This window comes from Cherax quadricarinatus, chromosome 47 (genome assembly GCF_038502225.1).
Source record: "Cherax quadricarinatus isolate ZL_2023a chromosome 47, ASM3850222v1, whole genome shotgun sequence".
Classification (NCBI taxonomy): domain Eukaryota; kingdom Metazoa; phylum Arthropoda; class Malacostraca; order Decapoda; family Parastacidae; genus Cherax; species Cherax quadricarinatus.
In genome coordinates this window covers 23,782,243-23,797,870 of record NC_091338.1, presented here as the reverse complement: position 1 = coordinate 23,797,870, position 15,628 = coordinate 23,782,243, and the positions used below count along the sequence as shown (strand labels likewise).

General features: G+C 38.2%; 1 protein-coding gene across 1 annotated transcript in view; it reads right to left on the bottom strand.

The window, feature by feature from the left end:
* Window positions 1-2,381: 2,381 nt before the first annotated feature.
* Window positions 2,382-15,628, bottom strand: part of LOC128696572 (zinc metalloproteinase nas-4-like) — a 56,113-nt gene continuing 42,866 nt past the window's right edge. Inside the window, exons 8-13 of the mRNA XM_070094639.1 lie at window positions 14,456-14,700; window positions 11,354-11,463; window positions 9,393-9,489; window positions 5,850-5,960; window positions 4,984-5,106; window positions 2,382-2,980 (exon numbers count right to left, since the gene is read on the bottom strand). Of these exons, the coding sequence (XP_069950740.1) occupies window positions 2,859-2,980; window positions 4,984-5,106; window positions 5,850-5,960; window positions 9,393-9,489; window positions 11,354-11,463; window positions 14,456-14,700 (808 nt within the window). The 3' untranslated portion in view covers window positions 2,382-2,858. The remainder of the gene's footprint in view (window positions 2,981-4,983; window positions 5,107-5,849; window positions 5,961-9,392; window positions 9,490-11,353; window positions 11,464-14,455; window positions 14,701-15,628) is intronic.

Here is a 15,628-nt window from a genome sequence, read left to right as displayed (position 1 = left end):
CCTCAAACGAGTTGGCTAATGCAACCACTCCAGCCCCAGAGAGATGTACCCCATCCCTTGCAAACTTATCACGTATGCCATAATATTTGTCCCAGTTATCATTGAATGGGATTGCAAATTCCTTTCAGTACCTATCTACCCAGCAATTTATATCAATTGCCCTAGATATTCATTCATTGCTCATTCCCCTTCTAGGCAAGATGCTACATATGATGCGGACCCCTCCCTTAGACCTAATTACATCTATGACTGACCGGTACTTATCCAGCAGCTCTTGTTTTTACCCTTCCCGATATCATTTCCACCAGCACTAAGACAGATGATGGGCTTGTTCCCATTACCTATCATAATATTATCCAACCTGTTGACTATGTCATCAACACCAGCTCCTGGGAAGCACACTCTGTCTAACATTCCTATCTCTGTTACAGAAAGCACAGTCCATATATCTTACCCGTGAGTCACCCATAACTAAAATGTTGTTACCTTGATTAGCAGGGGAGTAAGTGGTATTTTTAGTCTCGCTATCCACCGAAGTACACTCGTCCTGGAGAACAGAGAATCTATTTCCTACCTTCAGATCTTCTCTATTAAGCTTCCTTATTTTGATACTTCTTCCTGTGTTGCTTTGATGCTGAGGGAGAACCTGTTCAGAGAATTTTAATTAAGTTATCCTCTTCTTTCTTGGGACAGTTCAAATTAATTCCCACTCCCCAGGCACTGTGTGACTTACGGTTTAAGAGCTCTCCAGGCATATAATAATGGGTTATGTAATAGCATTAGATTTATTGATTTTACACGAAACATTCCTTCAAGCTTAGAACAGGTCCAGATAATCTAGTTTATTTTAAACAGGTATTTATAACTTTTCACAATGTGATGCTGTCAAACACGGCACGCGTGCCATAGGTTCACCAGCAAAGATAGATACAATCACATCCTAAAAATATATATAAATCAAATTTTCAGGGGATCTGAATCATGGTCCAGACAGGTAGTAGGTCACGTGATGTATAACTAAGCTGCCAAGCTTATATGTTTATGACAAACTAGTTACAAAAACATCAAACATTTTTATCAATCATTCAAATATATATATATATACATATATATACATACATATATATATATACATATATATACATACATATATATTCTTTCTTTCAACACACCGGCCGTATCCCACCGAGGCGGGGTGGCCCAAAAGGAAAAACGAAAGTTTCTCCTTTTACATTTAGTAATATATACAGGAGAAGAGGTTACTAGCCCCTTGCATATATATATATATATATATATATATATATATATATATATATACGCAGGGAATTCGCGAGAGCAGGCGAAATATACACAAACACTGATCTCTGGCTGAAGGAGACTCGAACCTACGAACCTTAGGACAAGGTACGCAGTGCTTTACCAATCTACCCACACTGGACAATACCTTGGCGTGTAGCTTGCGCTACACGTTTGATCCAAGGCAGCCAGCTTTCAGGGAGAAGGCTTACAGCTTTTCATCTCATCCCCTGCATGCATCAGCCTTACTAGAGATTTGAACAATGCAAGGAATATACATATATATATATATATATATATATATATATATATATATATATATATATATGCTTCCGTTTTACCGTCCTGCCAAGTGAGTGTAAAACGGAAGCATATATATATATATATATATATATATATATATATATATATATATATATATATATATATATATATATATATATATATATATATATATATATATATATATATATATGTATATTCCTTGCACTGTTCAAATCTCTAGTAAGGCTGATGCATGCAGGGGATGAGATGAAAAGCTGTAAGCCTTCTCCCTGAAAGCTGGCTGCCTTGGATCAAACGTGTAGCGCAAGCTACACGCCAAGGTATTGTCCAGTGTGGGTAGATTGGTAAAGCACTGCGTACCTTGTCCTAAGGTTCGTAGGTTCGAGTCTCCTTCAGCCAGAGATCAGTGTTTGTGTATATTTCGCCTGCTCTCGCGAATTCCCTGCGTATATATATATATATATATATATATATATATATATATATATATATATATATATATATATATATATATATATATATATATATATATATATATATGCAAAACAACCACTGTCAAAAAATAGTGAAATTCCAAGCGCTTTCGTGACTTCTCACATTATCAAGGACCTATAAAAACAATACATTAATAGAAGGCATAGAAAGGGTCGAGACCACTCCTCACTCCCACATCCCACAACAAAGGTGTGGTCTCGACCCTATATATATATATATATATATATATATATATATATATATATATCCTAGAGGTAATAAAATTTATTTAAGAATACTTTAAAAAAATATATATTTTTATCGTTATGTTAAAATTTATTTTTGCAGGCTAGTGGCAAAAATAAATTTAGGCATAACTCGCCAGTTTGTGTAACCTCGGGTAATCGGAGAAAAGCATATCTCTCTTAGATTTCATAAATAACAAATTTATCTAGTTTTGGTTAATCTTCATTGCCTGGAGGCTGCACGTACGTCCGGCTACTGTACGTCCGGCTACTGTACGTCCGGCTACTGTACGTCCGGCTACTGTACGTCCGGCTACTGAACGTCTTCTGACTTCTGTATAAATTCATCAATCTTGCTGCCTGTGCTTCAGATTCTTCAAGACTGCGGTGCTCATCACCTGCTCCTAGGCTGAGGGACTGATTATCTCATCTTCCACCGTCTGCTGTAAATACCTCTACTGTCGTCATGTATGTCCATGTAATGTATTGATAAAGCCACTGGATGGCCAAACTTCTCTAAGATACCCCAGTGTTGCACATTTGTCGAATTCATCAGCTTCAACACTGTTTGCATGACTTGTTGCAATAGATTAACATATAGTTAGGGTTGGTGCGACACTGTCCAGACTCATACCAAACAGCACAATATTTGTGTTTGTCCTCACAAGTTTCTGCCACCGCTTGAAAAGAAAAGAAAAATTATGTTAATTATTTATTACGGATTCATTTCCCCTCTTCACTGAAGCGTAAATACTTAATTTTTCTTAAATAAAGTAATGATTTTGCAATAGCTGATTTTAAAATAAATAATTTTTATTGTTCTATTTTAAAGTCTAGTTCCTACTTTCGCTTTTATTAAATTATATACATGAGTGTAGTCTCCTACCATGACTGAATAAACACGAATATTAAGCACACAGACCGAAATAGGAAGTTTATCTGAAAGTCATATTAAAAAAAAATACAAGCCAGTCACATTAACACTTCACAGTGAGGATGCACAAAACTGAGAGCTGCAACATATCAAATATTGCAACATTTTACATATAAGGAGGAGAGATTTTCCTAGTTTTCGGAACATTCTCAACAACATTTTCATTTTGCTTTCTAACAAACTTGCGATTGTTACTTAAGAACGTCTTATTCGATCCACTTCAAATTATCAACGCTGATGTTTTGTATTACGAGCAAGATTCATGGAACTGTTTACAGGTGTGGCTCCCTTCTACAAAATATTACAGAGGATATTCTCAAGTTTTGTTTCGGTGTGATAACTGAAGACTGGCGTCTCTGATCACCATCAGAATTTCTACTCTCTTGTATGCTTTCTAGAAGAAAGTTCAAGGTTGGTATATGTAATGGAATATATAAATGCCACTTTTATTCTTGCAATGGTGTAGTATTATTTTACATTATTGAATTATTCTGCATTCATGCTGGGGAGGGGGCTCTTGATTCAGGGAACTGGACTTATCTTCCTCTTGCAAGGATAGAATTTAAATATCTCGCACGCAACAGGCGCTATAAAACCTCTATGGGTTTAGCTCTTTCCTCTGATTACAATAACATCAGTCTTTAATGGTTGATGCATTGTGGGAAATGTACCGAACGGTTCATGGGTTTCCGCTATGTAGGCATAAATTTTGCTGGATTCTGTTCAGGAACTGGAAAATGCATTTTCTGGTCGGCTTTAAACTTTCAGTGATGATGTGTTTACCTGAAAGACGCGAATTTCTTGATGTTAGGTTGTGTAAGTTATCATGTGCCAATTCAAACTGATTTCTCTGCCAATTCAAACTGATTTTTGTGCCGATTCAAACTGATTTTTGTGCCAGTTCAAACTGATTTCAGTGAAATAAGTGGAGAATGTCTCTTCTGATAAAATACAAAACAGTTTGACTCCACGGTTATCCAAGAATAAATCAGCTTAATGCTCTTTTATGTACCTATAACTTGTGTGTGTTCTCAAGACCAGTGTTAAAAATTTTGTGTATTATGCACACTAAGTTATCATAAAACAAACTTGAGAACTTTTTTGAAAGCTGATTGATCTTACTTAGAAAAAAATTTGGATTCATTTTAGCCTGTGTAGGTATCATTATTTTTTGTAAAATTTTGGAAAAAATTAAATGTCGCGTCTGATTAGCTTTAACTTCTCAATACTGATGACTGGGTAATTTTTGAGCTGCTTAATACTTGTTGTGCTTGTATAGTTTAGGATATTGATCTTTTTGGTCTCTTCCAACTGTTTCATTTAGCTAAGGGTTGTGTGTTTTAATTTATTATTTTTATTTAGGAAATTTAGGTATTAGTTTCCACATGATCCTTGACTGAATCTTCTGATTCAGTTCAAATCTTCATTGCCAATATTCAACTGCATTATCACCTTAATCCACACTCTGCACTATTCCAGTGGCGTGAACTGGGACACAGGGGACTGGGATTATGGAATACGGGGATTCTTTTCTCGGATTGCGAAGCGACCGAAATATATCTACTTATTATTATCATCATAGGGAACAACAAACCTCGTAAAAGTCAAACGACATCTGTGAAATGGAGGAAATTAGGTTATATGTAAAGAAGAGGTTTGACTGTTTGGTTAAGGGTCCTTTACCAGCAACATTTCAAATTGCTTAATATGCATAACGCTGGTATGAGTGCAAAGTTCCTCACCGCTGACCTGAATCGTGGCAGAGTCCACAGGAAAGCTTGCAGAAGATGGTCATGTAGGTCGGGTTATTGGTGCACTCCCCCGCCTCGGCCCAGTAGCTGCAGTAGGGGTTGTTGTCGTGACACTCTTTACCTGTAATACCACCAGTTAATGTTATTATAAGACTTATCAACATACACATTCACATATGCATACACATGCAGACACATGCACACACACACACACACACACACACACACACCTGTGCGGGACCAGGAGCTAGGACATGACCCTTGCAACCTCAACTAGGTGAGTACAACTAGGTGAGTACACATTTTAATTGATTTGAAACCTACAATTTAGAGTAAGAGTTCAGCTGCCCATCGCTGTCAGCATTTGGTATCCATTTAAGAATCTAACATTAAGAGAACAAGATTGTGAATATGTCATAGTGAAGGTTGTAATGCACTGATTACACTGATAAGAAACTGAACGAGAAGAGCAAAAAATTGAAGATGCAGACATCTCTCCAGTGAAGTGTACGACATCCAGGATAGGCCGTCAGACATCAGTGGTCATACATTTGATGCGAAATCTAGACCTATGAAACTCGTCTATGTGTGAAGCAGTCTCCTGACTTGTGTTGGTTATTATTGTCCTTCTTTTACTTGGCTGTGAAGAGAACACTCCCTCCATACCTATGAGAACTAGGTAATGTATCGACACTGTGCTAAAATTACACAAGCAAAGAAGCAAATAAGCGTTAGCAACAGTAGAGAGACTGAATTAAAGCCACTCTCAGCAGGAGAGGAAAATGTAAACAAACAAGCCAGTATGCAGGTATACACTGTACACAACCGCCCCTCCCCCATCCCCGTCCATAAACAAACACTCACCACACTGTAGACAAGCTTGCCGACAATTAACTCCCATCCAGGTAGGGTTAATTTTGCACTCTCCAAGCGTCGCCCAGGCTGGGCAGTGTTCACTGTTGTCTTCACATGTGTCTGTGGAACCACATGCTTTTAGATATTTAAGTTAGAATATATTTTGTTGTTAGTACAAACTAGAAAAATAATGGCTTGCTCTGCTGAGCTATTGATATCATGACATAGCTTCAATGGAAGAATATAATTTCAAATCATATATATGATTTCTAACTTCCTTCACATTAATTAAAAAAACGAATGAACACTCTTATTTCTATAAGATGTAAATATTATTTGCGTTTAAAGCCACTTTACTATATATATGTTTTATTAATTCAAAAACGACCCTTTACATTATTATTATTATTATTATTAAAGATTATCCGGTATTCTCCCGGCCCGGGCCTTTTCCAAGTGGTGGCCCGGCCTTGGCTCCCTCTTTAGGGAGTGTCTGAGACCTAAGTCTCCCATGGGAGGAGGCACAAGTACCTCCTCATCTTTGGGACCAACTGTCCCCAGGCCTAGCCACAAGCTAGGCCTCTCTGGTCTGCCATCCCCGCTCCAAGGGAACAAATGGGAATGACAGTCTTATGAGCTAAAGGCTCGGACTCAGGCACCTACCCTACCCTAGAAGGGTTAGGCATGGTGTCGAACCCTTTACATGAGGGTTGATAGTATTTTAGTTCCTGAAATCACGAAAAAATTATTGCTTGGGTGTATGTATTTCAGTGTATTTTAGAGTGTGCGGAAATGTTTAAGATTTTGCGTTCACCTTCAATACGGTAAAATATGAAAAAAATTAACATTGTACAGAATGGCTCTTGCACTTGAGGTCACGATCTTAGCATTCAAATAATTGTTGTACATCATTTCAGCCAAAACTGTATGAAATAACAGCAATGGCGATGCGTCGACAGTTACTTGAGCCATTTTTTTTTATAATGACATATTTACTGTGCAACATTGTACTATTGGTTAGGTTATGTTAGGTTAGGTTAGGTTAGGTTAGGTTAGGTTAGGTTAGGTTAGGTTAGGTTAGGTTTGTCAGGAAACAGGACAAGTGTCTCCTGACGCGGGTCATAGTCAGATGATGACCCGCCGTTGGAGCTTTCGATCATCTGATCGAGGCCTTCCGTTGGCTCACCGGTCCAACCCTTTAAAAATTTTGGTCAATTACAAACATTTTTTTTTATCGTTTCACTACAAATTATCTTTGTAAACTTAATAAAACTATTTTGCGGTGAAGCGTTATACACTATTGTGCAATCAATAGTATGTGTACCATTATAAATTATCACTGTAAGTCTGTTTAAGTCTTATGTGCGGCCTCAAACATGATTTAAATATTTTCAACATTCTGTTTATATTTACATTCGGGTTTCATTGTTATACAATCCTCTCAAATTATTTATATTAATAAAAACTGCCTGAAGGGCTGTTATGCGAATTTTGAGTTTAAGAGGACCACGGCAAAATTGGGTGACCCTGAACGCGCTATGATAATGAAGTTTTCATCATTTTTTTTTTTTTTCGAATTTTAAAGAAGTTGGCAAGACCACACCTGACACAGGTAATATCCATCCAAAATTTACAGAGCTAAACTTATATTGAGAATTCAAACCTCTCTCTAAATATGATACATCAGCGTTAAACTTAAATACATGTACATTGGTAAAATATCCCAGTAGTAAATAAAACACACATTATAAGTTATTTCCCAATAGCAAATAAAACACACATTGTAGGTTATATCCCAATAGTAAATAAAACACACATTGTAGGTTATATCCCAATAGTAAATAAAACACACATTGTAGGTTATATCCCAATAGCAAATAAAACACACATTATAAGTTATATCCCAACAGTAAATAAAACACACATTATAAGTTATATCCCAACAGTAAATAAAACACATTGTAGGTTATATCCCAAAAGTAAATAAAACACACGTTGTAGGTTATATAAAGTCTATGGTGGACGGATCGTCCACCATAATTTACGAATTGTGAAAATAAAAGTTTAAAGCCACTGTATATAGAATCTTGTTTATAATAAAATGCCATAATTCATATTTTGTGTTATATTTGTATGCGTCTGTGTTAAAGAATCGAAGCCGAAGAGAAAATAATTAACTTTCACAGGCCATTTCTCTGTCATAGAAATGACAGCCCAATACCGATCAGAATCTTCCTTTAGGACTCACAGCAACAAAAGTTTAAAGATAATGAGAAGATGCTTTCAACAGTTATCATACCTTGTGAGATACCCTATAACACTACACTGCCAGATAACAAAGCAACCTTTCCTTTGAGCAAAATAACCCAATGATGATATTTGGAAACCTTGGAACAGCCAATCAGAAGAGGAATTTCCCAGTTATCGTCTGGAAACCACAAATCCCTATCCCTATACAATGTCATAACATTGACATGATAAAACTGTTTAGACAAAACAAAATGAAACCGGTTATATCAGAAGAGACCTTTGGGAAATCTGAGAGTGCCTTTAGGCATAGAGTGAACGAAGGCTGGCATAAGTGAATATTTGGTGAACCTTGGCTAGCATAGATGAAAATTAAGGTGAGCCCTGAGGAGCTTAAGGCAACAATTAAGTGAATCTAGATCAAAGTTTCGGTGAACCTAGGTGAATACAGGTGAATATTTCAATGAACCTAGGCAAACATACGTGAATATTAAGGTGAACCTAGGTGAATACAGGTGAATATTTCAATGAACCTAGGCAAACATACGTGAATATTAAGGTGAACCTAGGCAGCTTTAGATAAGTTAGGTAAAAGGACACAAGTGCAACTATTGTGCCATTTTACTGTAGCAACGTTGCGCTCCCCAGGAGCTTTATCGTGCTTTATCAACAGCTTGAGAAAGCTCCTGGAGAGCGAAACGTTGCCACAATAAAATGTCACATTAGTTACACTTGTGTCCTTTTACCTAACATATTGTCGGTAATTCTACCAACATTGATACAGACTTATATAAGTATTGTGATGAGCCCAGGGAAGTCCAGGTGGATATTTAGGTGAGGTTAAGAGAATTTCTACAGATAGGCAAACATAGGCTAATGAAAGTGAATGAATAAGTAAACCAAGGAATACCGAAGTAAATTATTAAATAATTTTTGTGTCTATGTAAGTTATCTTTCGTTCATCCTATGAGAGATTAGATGAACACTGAACACTTAAGTGAAGGTAGTTAATCATAATATAATGAAGTGAACAAAGGCATACTTAGGCGACTAATTCTATAAAGTTAGACTAATTTAAGTTAATATTAAGGTATGCTTAGGATTACCTTAATTTGCCTTAGATGAATTTAGGTGATATTATGGTGAGCTTAGTCGAAATTAGATAGATATGTGGGAGAAAGTGAATGATCTTAGGAGCATTTCTACATAACTCAGGTTTAATTGAGTGAATCCTTAAGTGAAGTCATGTGACGTGAAGTCATGTGAAGTCATGAACTTAGATGAATTCAATTCGGAAAGACTTACCCGGGAGAGGAGTTGTAATGGGTAACTCTGTGGTGACGACAGTTTCCGCCGTCAGGTTAGCGCAGTTGTACAGGGTCTGAAGTTTCTGTATGTCAATCTGCAAAGTGATAGATAATTATTATTATTATTATTATTATTATTATTATTATTATTATTATTGTTGTTATTATTATTATTATTATTATTATTATTATTATTATTATTATTATTATTATTATTATTATTATTTTTATTATCTTCATATCTATAAAGCAGAAAATACAATTGATTTTCTTTTATTAACGCATCGGCCGTCTCCCACCAAGGCAGGGTGGCCCCAAAATGAAAAACTTTCATCATTCTCTCGATCACTGTCTTGCCAGAGGCTCGCTTACACTACGGCTATAAAACTACAACATTAACACCCCTCCTTCAAAGTGCAGGCACTACTTCCCATCTCCAGGACACAAGTACAGTCTGCTGGTTTCCCTGTATCCCTTGTTCACACTCTAACAGCACGTCAAGTCATAAAAACCAGTTGTCTCCATTCGCTTCTAACACGCTCACGCATGGTTGCTGGGAATCCAAGCCCCTCGAGCACAAAACCTCCTTTACCCACTCCCTCGAGGCCTGGTCTCAGACCAAGCCGCGGGGGCGTTGACTACGAAACCCTCTCCAGGTATACTCCAGGTATAACCTTTCCTAGACCGACCCCTACCCCACCTTCCCTCCGCTACAGATTTATACACTCTCGAAGCATTATGTTTCGTTCCAACCTCTCTACATGTCTGAACCACCTCAATAATCCCTCCTCAGCCCTCTGGATAATAGTTTTGGTAATCCTACACCTCCTCCTAATCTCCAAACTACGGATTCTCTACATTATATTCACACCACACATTGCCCTCACCCATGACATCTCCACTGCCTCCAGCCTTCTCCTTGCTGCAACATTCACCACCCATGCTTCACACCCATATAAGAGCATTGGTATAACTATATTGTCATATATTCCCCTCTTTGTTTCCATGGATAAAGTTCTTTGTCTCTACAGACTCCTCAGTGCACCACACACATTTTTCCCATCTCGTCTTTCATAGACCCATCTGTTGACACGTCCACTCTCAAATATCTGAATATATTCAGCAAGATTGGCATACCTTACAGAAAGCCCCTGGTTAGACAGATAATATTTGTCAGCTTTAAAATTAACTTAAACCTCCCTCTCTTCATCAACATTTACCAGCTTCTCAAAATATTCCCTCCATCTTCCCAGTAAATCCACCTCCCCATCCAATAACTCCCCTCTTTTCTTTTTAACTATAAGGCTTTCTTAGCTTATTAGTCTCACTAGATAACTTTTTCTTATTTCCCGCAAAATGTGTTAACAAAACCTCATCCACTCTCATTTGCTCTCCTGTTATATCTCCCTAATCAGTCTCTTAAATTCTCATATATTCGCCATTTACTCAGCCCTCCTTATATCACTTTTGCTTTGTAAAAATCTCTCATAAGCTTCTTCTCTCTTACCTCGCCATTCTACCATTCGCTCCTCTTCCCTCCTGCACCCACCCTATTATATTCACAAACATTTGCTGCACGCTCTAATCTGCATTCTTAAATCTAGTCAATATCTCGTTAAAATTCTCAGTGTTGCGTTTTTCCTGTTATTTTCGCTTGCCTTTTATGTGTAGTGAAGCAGGCATATACAGGTTATTCATTATTTTCTTTATTTAAAGTGTAATTTAAACATTAATGTATCTCATATATTTTGAACAGCCACAAAACAATAAGAGTAATAACGTGATGTACTAGTATCTTCCAACATTGTAACACTGTATCCTAATATTGTTACTGGTATTGCTACAGTTACAAAATAATCATTGTATGCAGTGGAATATTACAGGAGTACCTAAATAACGTATCTATCATATTACGTAGGGTAGCAACCCAGCTTTGTTTATTAAAATAATCTATATCACCTCTGAGAAGCCTCGCCGCTGACCAATTTCCACTCCCGTCTTCCTAGGTATGATTGTGGGTCTGGCTCGGTCCTTAGCGAAGGCGTAAGGTCCATAGTGCATCACTGACCCTGTAAGTAGACAAGAAATATCAGTACTTTCAGAACCTTCTATGCGTAAAGAAAAAAAAGGAGAGGCAGACATATATTTCTCATACTTTCATGTGAAAGCTCAAAGCCCGTATAAGTCATATGGTTTCTGTGTAATATGAGATGATCATGTTAGATCACATAGGCACATAGACAGATAAATATACGATTGTTAATAGTCACAATACCATTATTAAGTTAATTAGCAACTATCTCACAAACTGGAAGTTTGATGAGGATAAATAAGTCAACATTTAAAAGGACTCAGTTTGAATTGCTTAGGAAGATTCCCGTGCAGTGAGAAGTGACCTAAGGGGAGTCTTTCAAGTGGTAGTGTTGAGCAATTTCTGTGAAGGGTTGGTGGGTCATACGAATTGCGAGGGGAAGGATGGGGTAGAGAGAGAGAGAGAGAGAGAGAGAGAGAGAGAGAGAGAGAGAGAGAGAGAGAGAGAGAGAGAGAGAGAGAGAGAGAGAGAGAGAGAGAGAGAGAGTAGGGAGGGAAAGAGAGAGAGAGAGAGAGAGAGAGAGAGAGAGAGAGATGAGGGAGGGATGAAGAGAGAGAGAGAGAAGACTTACAGATACGGTGCCGCTGGAGATAATGTATATGTACATCCCTCGAAAAGGTTCTTCGTGCACATCTATTTCTAACATCAGTTAAAGTGAGCCCAATTAACACTGAAATTTATTTATGGCAATGTATGGAGTAGTCTCATTAAAGTTGGATGTGGGACAGTGTGTGAAGTACACTTAGTGTCCAGTAAGTGCCTTCCTTATAACACAGGGACTGATGAGAATGGTGAGGTTTGCAGGTGGAGAAAAGAGAGCTGCACATTATTTAGAGTACAAACAGCTGGGTATTGAGCGTATATAACCTATTCCTCAAAATATACTCGGGAAGTAAATAATATTTTGCTAGTTCCTGGGCAGAAGAAATTACCTAAGTGTATAGTGACTCCCAGCTTCCCCTCTCCCCCACCTCATCGTAGTCCACCTTGCTACTAGGGTGGATCACAGTTTCTCTGGCTGCTAATTACACCTACTACACACTGTAGCTTCTTCCACCATACTGTAGTCCTGCCACAGTGTTACTTTACCCAGCATGTCGAACCTTATCCACATACCCTAGTTAATTTGACAAATGCTAATCAGCAATGGAAACTACATAGCTGGGAATGTTAGGGAAGGCAAGTGACGATCCTGCTTGCAGTTTCGTGGCCGTTAATAATAATAATTTCATCAGTAAACATGGTAGCTTCCTTGATCCAGGTTATCTTCCCGTAGAATGTGACGATTCACAGCTTCCTCACTCATCTGAATGCACAGCAACAGATCTCTGATTATGTAATGACATAGATTCAGCTAAAGCAACAGCTAACAGACCTTCCTACATATTCCTCAAGTAGCCTGTTTACACATATGTGCAACAGTTGGGTATCTTTGTTACTGAATGTGACGTTTCGCCTACACAGTAAGCTTCTTCAGTAAAACAGAAGCAGCAGGCTTGGTAGCGAAGTGTAGACGATGTAATCAGTCCATCAACCTTGGAGAAATAAGTTTTGAAGTTCTTAGTCCCTCAGCCTGGAGAAGTGTTGTGTTCCATAGTCTGGAACATTGTGAAGCTGAAGCATGAGAATGGAGACGAGATGGTCTAGATGGCGAAGCAGGAGGCAGAGACCACTAGCAGAAGAAGGGAAGAAGTAGAAGAGCACTGCATCTAGCCGCGCTAAGCAGGTCCCTCTGGATTTCCAACCTTCTCAGTCACAACTAGTAGCTAAGCGTTGAAGTAGTGGAACATACCGTTGTGTTGCTGTGTCAGATATGTTGAAAATGGTATATATTAACGAAAAGTTGAAGAGTAAGACACATGTGTAGCAGTCGGTTATTCAGAGCTTGGAGTAAGGCGATTTTACAACTAGCATTTCCGTGACTTGTTTGTATCAGCAGCAATAACTGTGACTGGCTCATCCAACAGCCCAAGAAGGCTTTCATGTTGCATCTGTTCTTATACCCTCAAAGCCAATTCTTATATATAGTCGTGAGTGATTGTGTTTTTTCTGTAGCTCAGCTCCCATGAAAGCCAGTGAAAATAAACTAGAGGCTTTCTCACACCAAGGTTTCAGGCTATACAACAATACAAAAATTAACACTAGGAACAACATCCCTTGTGACTCACGAAATCGCTTGTGGATGGGAGCGACATTATATTTTTGGCTGGACTGTGTTGAAGGGTATATCCTTTCGAAGCTCTTTCTTCTGATTTCTAAAACATATACAATCTTGCAAAATGTGGGGCGGTGGTACACTCTCTGAGTGAGAGAATTTTTTTTTTGTTACAAAATGTTGAGAGTCACTGACTCTCACCCGCCTCATGACAAGGCTCGTGTGGAATTGTTCCCCCATTACCTCCCTCCTGACGAAGTAGGAATAGGGGTCAGTCTTCCATACTCACCTCATGACAAGACAGGCAAGTGGAGTTCACCACCTGCCTCTTGACAAGGTGGGTGTGAGGTGAAGATAAACACGGTTTTCTACTGAAGTTTATTGTCTGACCCAAGGGTGGTTCCTGATTTATCCAAGTGAAAACTCAACTGAGCTTCCACTTAAATAGACCCTCTGGGGTACCCTCTGCGACTGAGGGTACCCCAAAACACATCCGGGAAGGGGTATGCATAAAGCTTATTGAAATAAAACTGCAACTATTACCCAGGTGATAAAATTTACCCTGATGGTGCCCTAAAACTTTCCTATCGGTTACTATAAAAGTTTTCCAGAGAGTGCCCGAGGACCTATCTAGAAGATGCTTCAAGACTTGACCAGAAGGTGACCTAATCCTTATCCAGAGGATACCTCAGGACATAACCACAAGGTGCCTGATAACTTTCTCAGTTGATATGCAAAGACTTATCCATAGCATGTCCCAAGACTTACCCAAAGAAAATCCCAGGACATACCGAGATGGTATCCCAAGACTTACCCAGGTCATAGTCAATACCAAGGCTTTGGATGCGGTCCCACGGATATTTTTCAAAGTTGTACCACATGCCAGACTGTACATTGAGTTTGTTGATGGTGATATAGTTGTCGCGGTCTGCTCGTGACTGCTCGTGCCAGAAGCCGGCTGCATGCATGAGCTCATGCATGACGATCCCAACATAGAGACACCCGGGCCCCAGCGACACCGTCTGCGCACCACCCACACGACCCACAGAGCTGGAACACCTGTCAGAGTACACATCACAGTGACACCAGCAGAAAAATGAGACCTTTCTGTCCTTAATTTGACGAGTAAATTCCAATTATTATAAATGTAATAATTATTTTAAATATATTAAATAAAATATTGCAAGGTTGCCAATGGAATAAGTTAATTCCTCTGACTATTGGGTAATCTTAGGTAATTTACACATATATTACTGTGTATGGTGACTGTAACCACCCAAATCTGTGTAACTACTTATATGTACCTGTATCTAAATAAATTTACAAAGGAAGAGTTAAAACAATGGGGGTCATATAGTGCCTGAGGAATGGGAGATAATCTTGTTTGGTCTAAATCCAATTTCTACTACAACTGATGTCTCAAGAATGCCATGCAGTGTGGGTTTTTTTTTTTTTGGGGGGGGGGGAGTTCCTTATAATCTTTCTCCTAGAATTCGACCTATATCATTCTCCTATCTTCCAGGTTCCTGTTTTCTATTAGATGAGCAACTTTTTAATAATGTAACTTTTCTTCTCTCTCAAACGTGGGCTCCTAAACGATTAAAAAGGAACTCTAACTAACTAAGATTTTACAATCTGTAGGAATAATTAAAAACTGGCTGCTAGAGTTAGACCCCAACAAGCTCAAGGTTACGAAAATTATAAGACACACAACTCTACACTAACCGTAAATTTGTATATTTGTGGGTTTTAAGCGACTTTTCTAAACAACTTGTTTTAGCTTAGGTTAATATAAATGAATTCAAATTTAGTAAATTCTACCAAAACGTAAAATAAGAAGAACATTTCTCACCTGGGATCTTGAGTTCTCGACGTAACAACGGCAGGAAAATTGGGAGTTTAACAGAATTTGAGGCATAGGGAGAACATCATTATTTAAAAGGTTTGTAAGTCGTTTATAAAGACACGCTCAGTTATAAAGATGGTT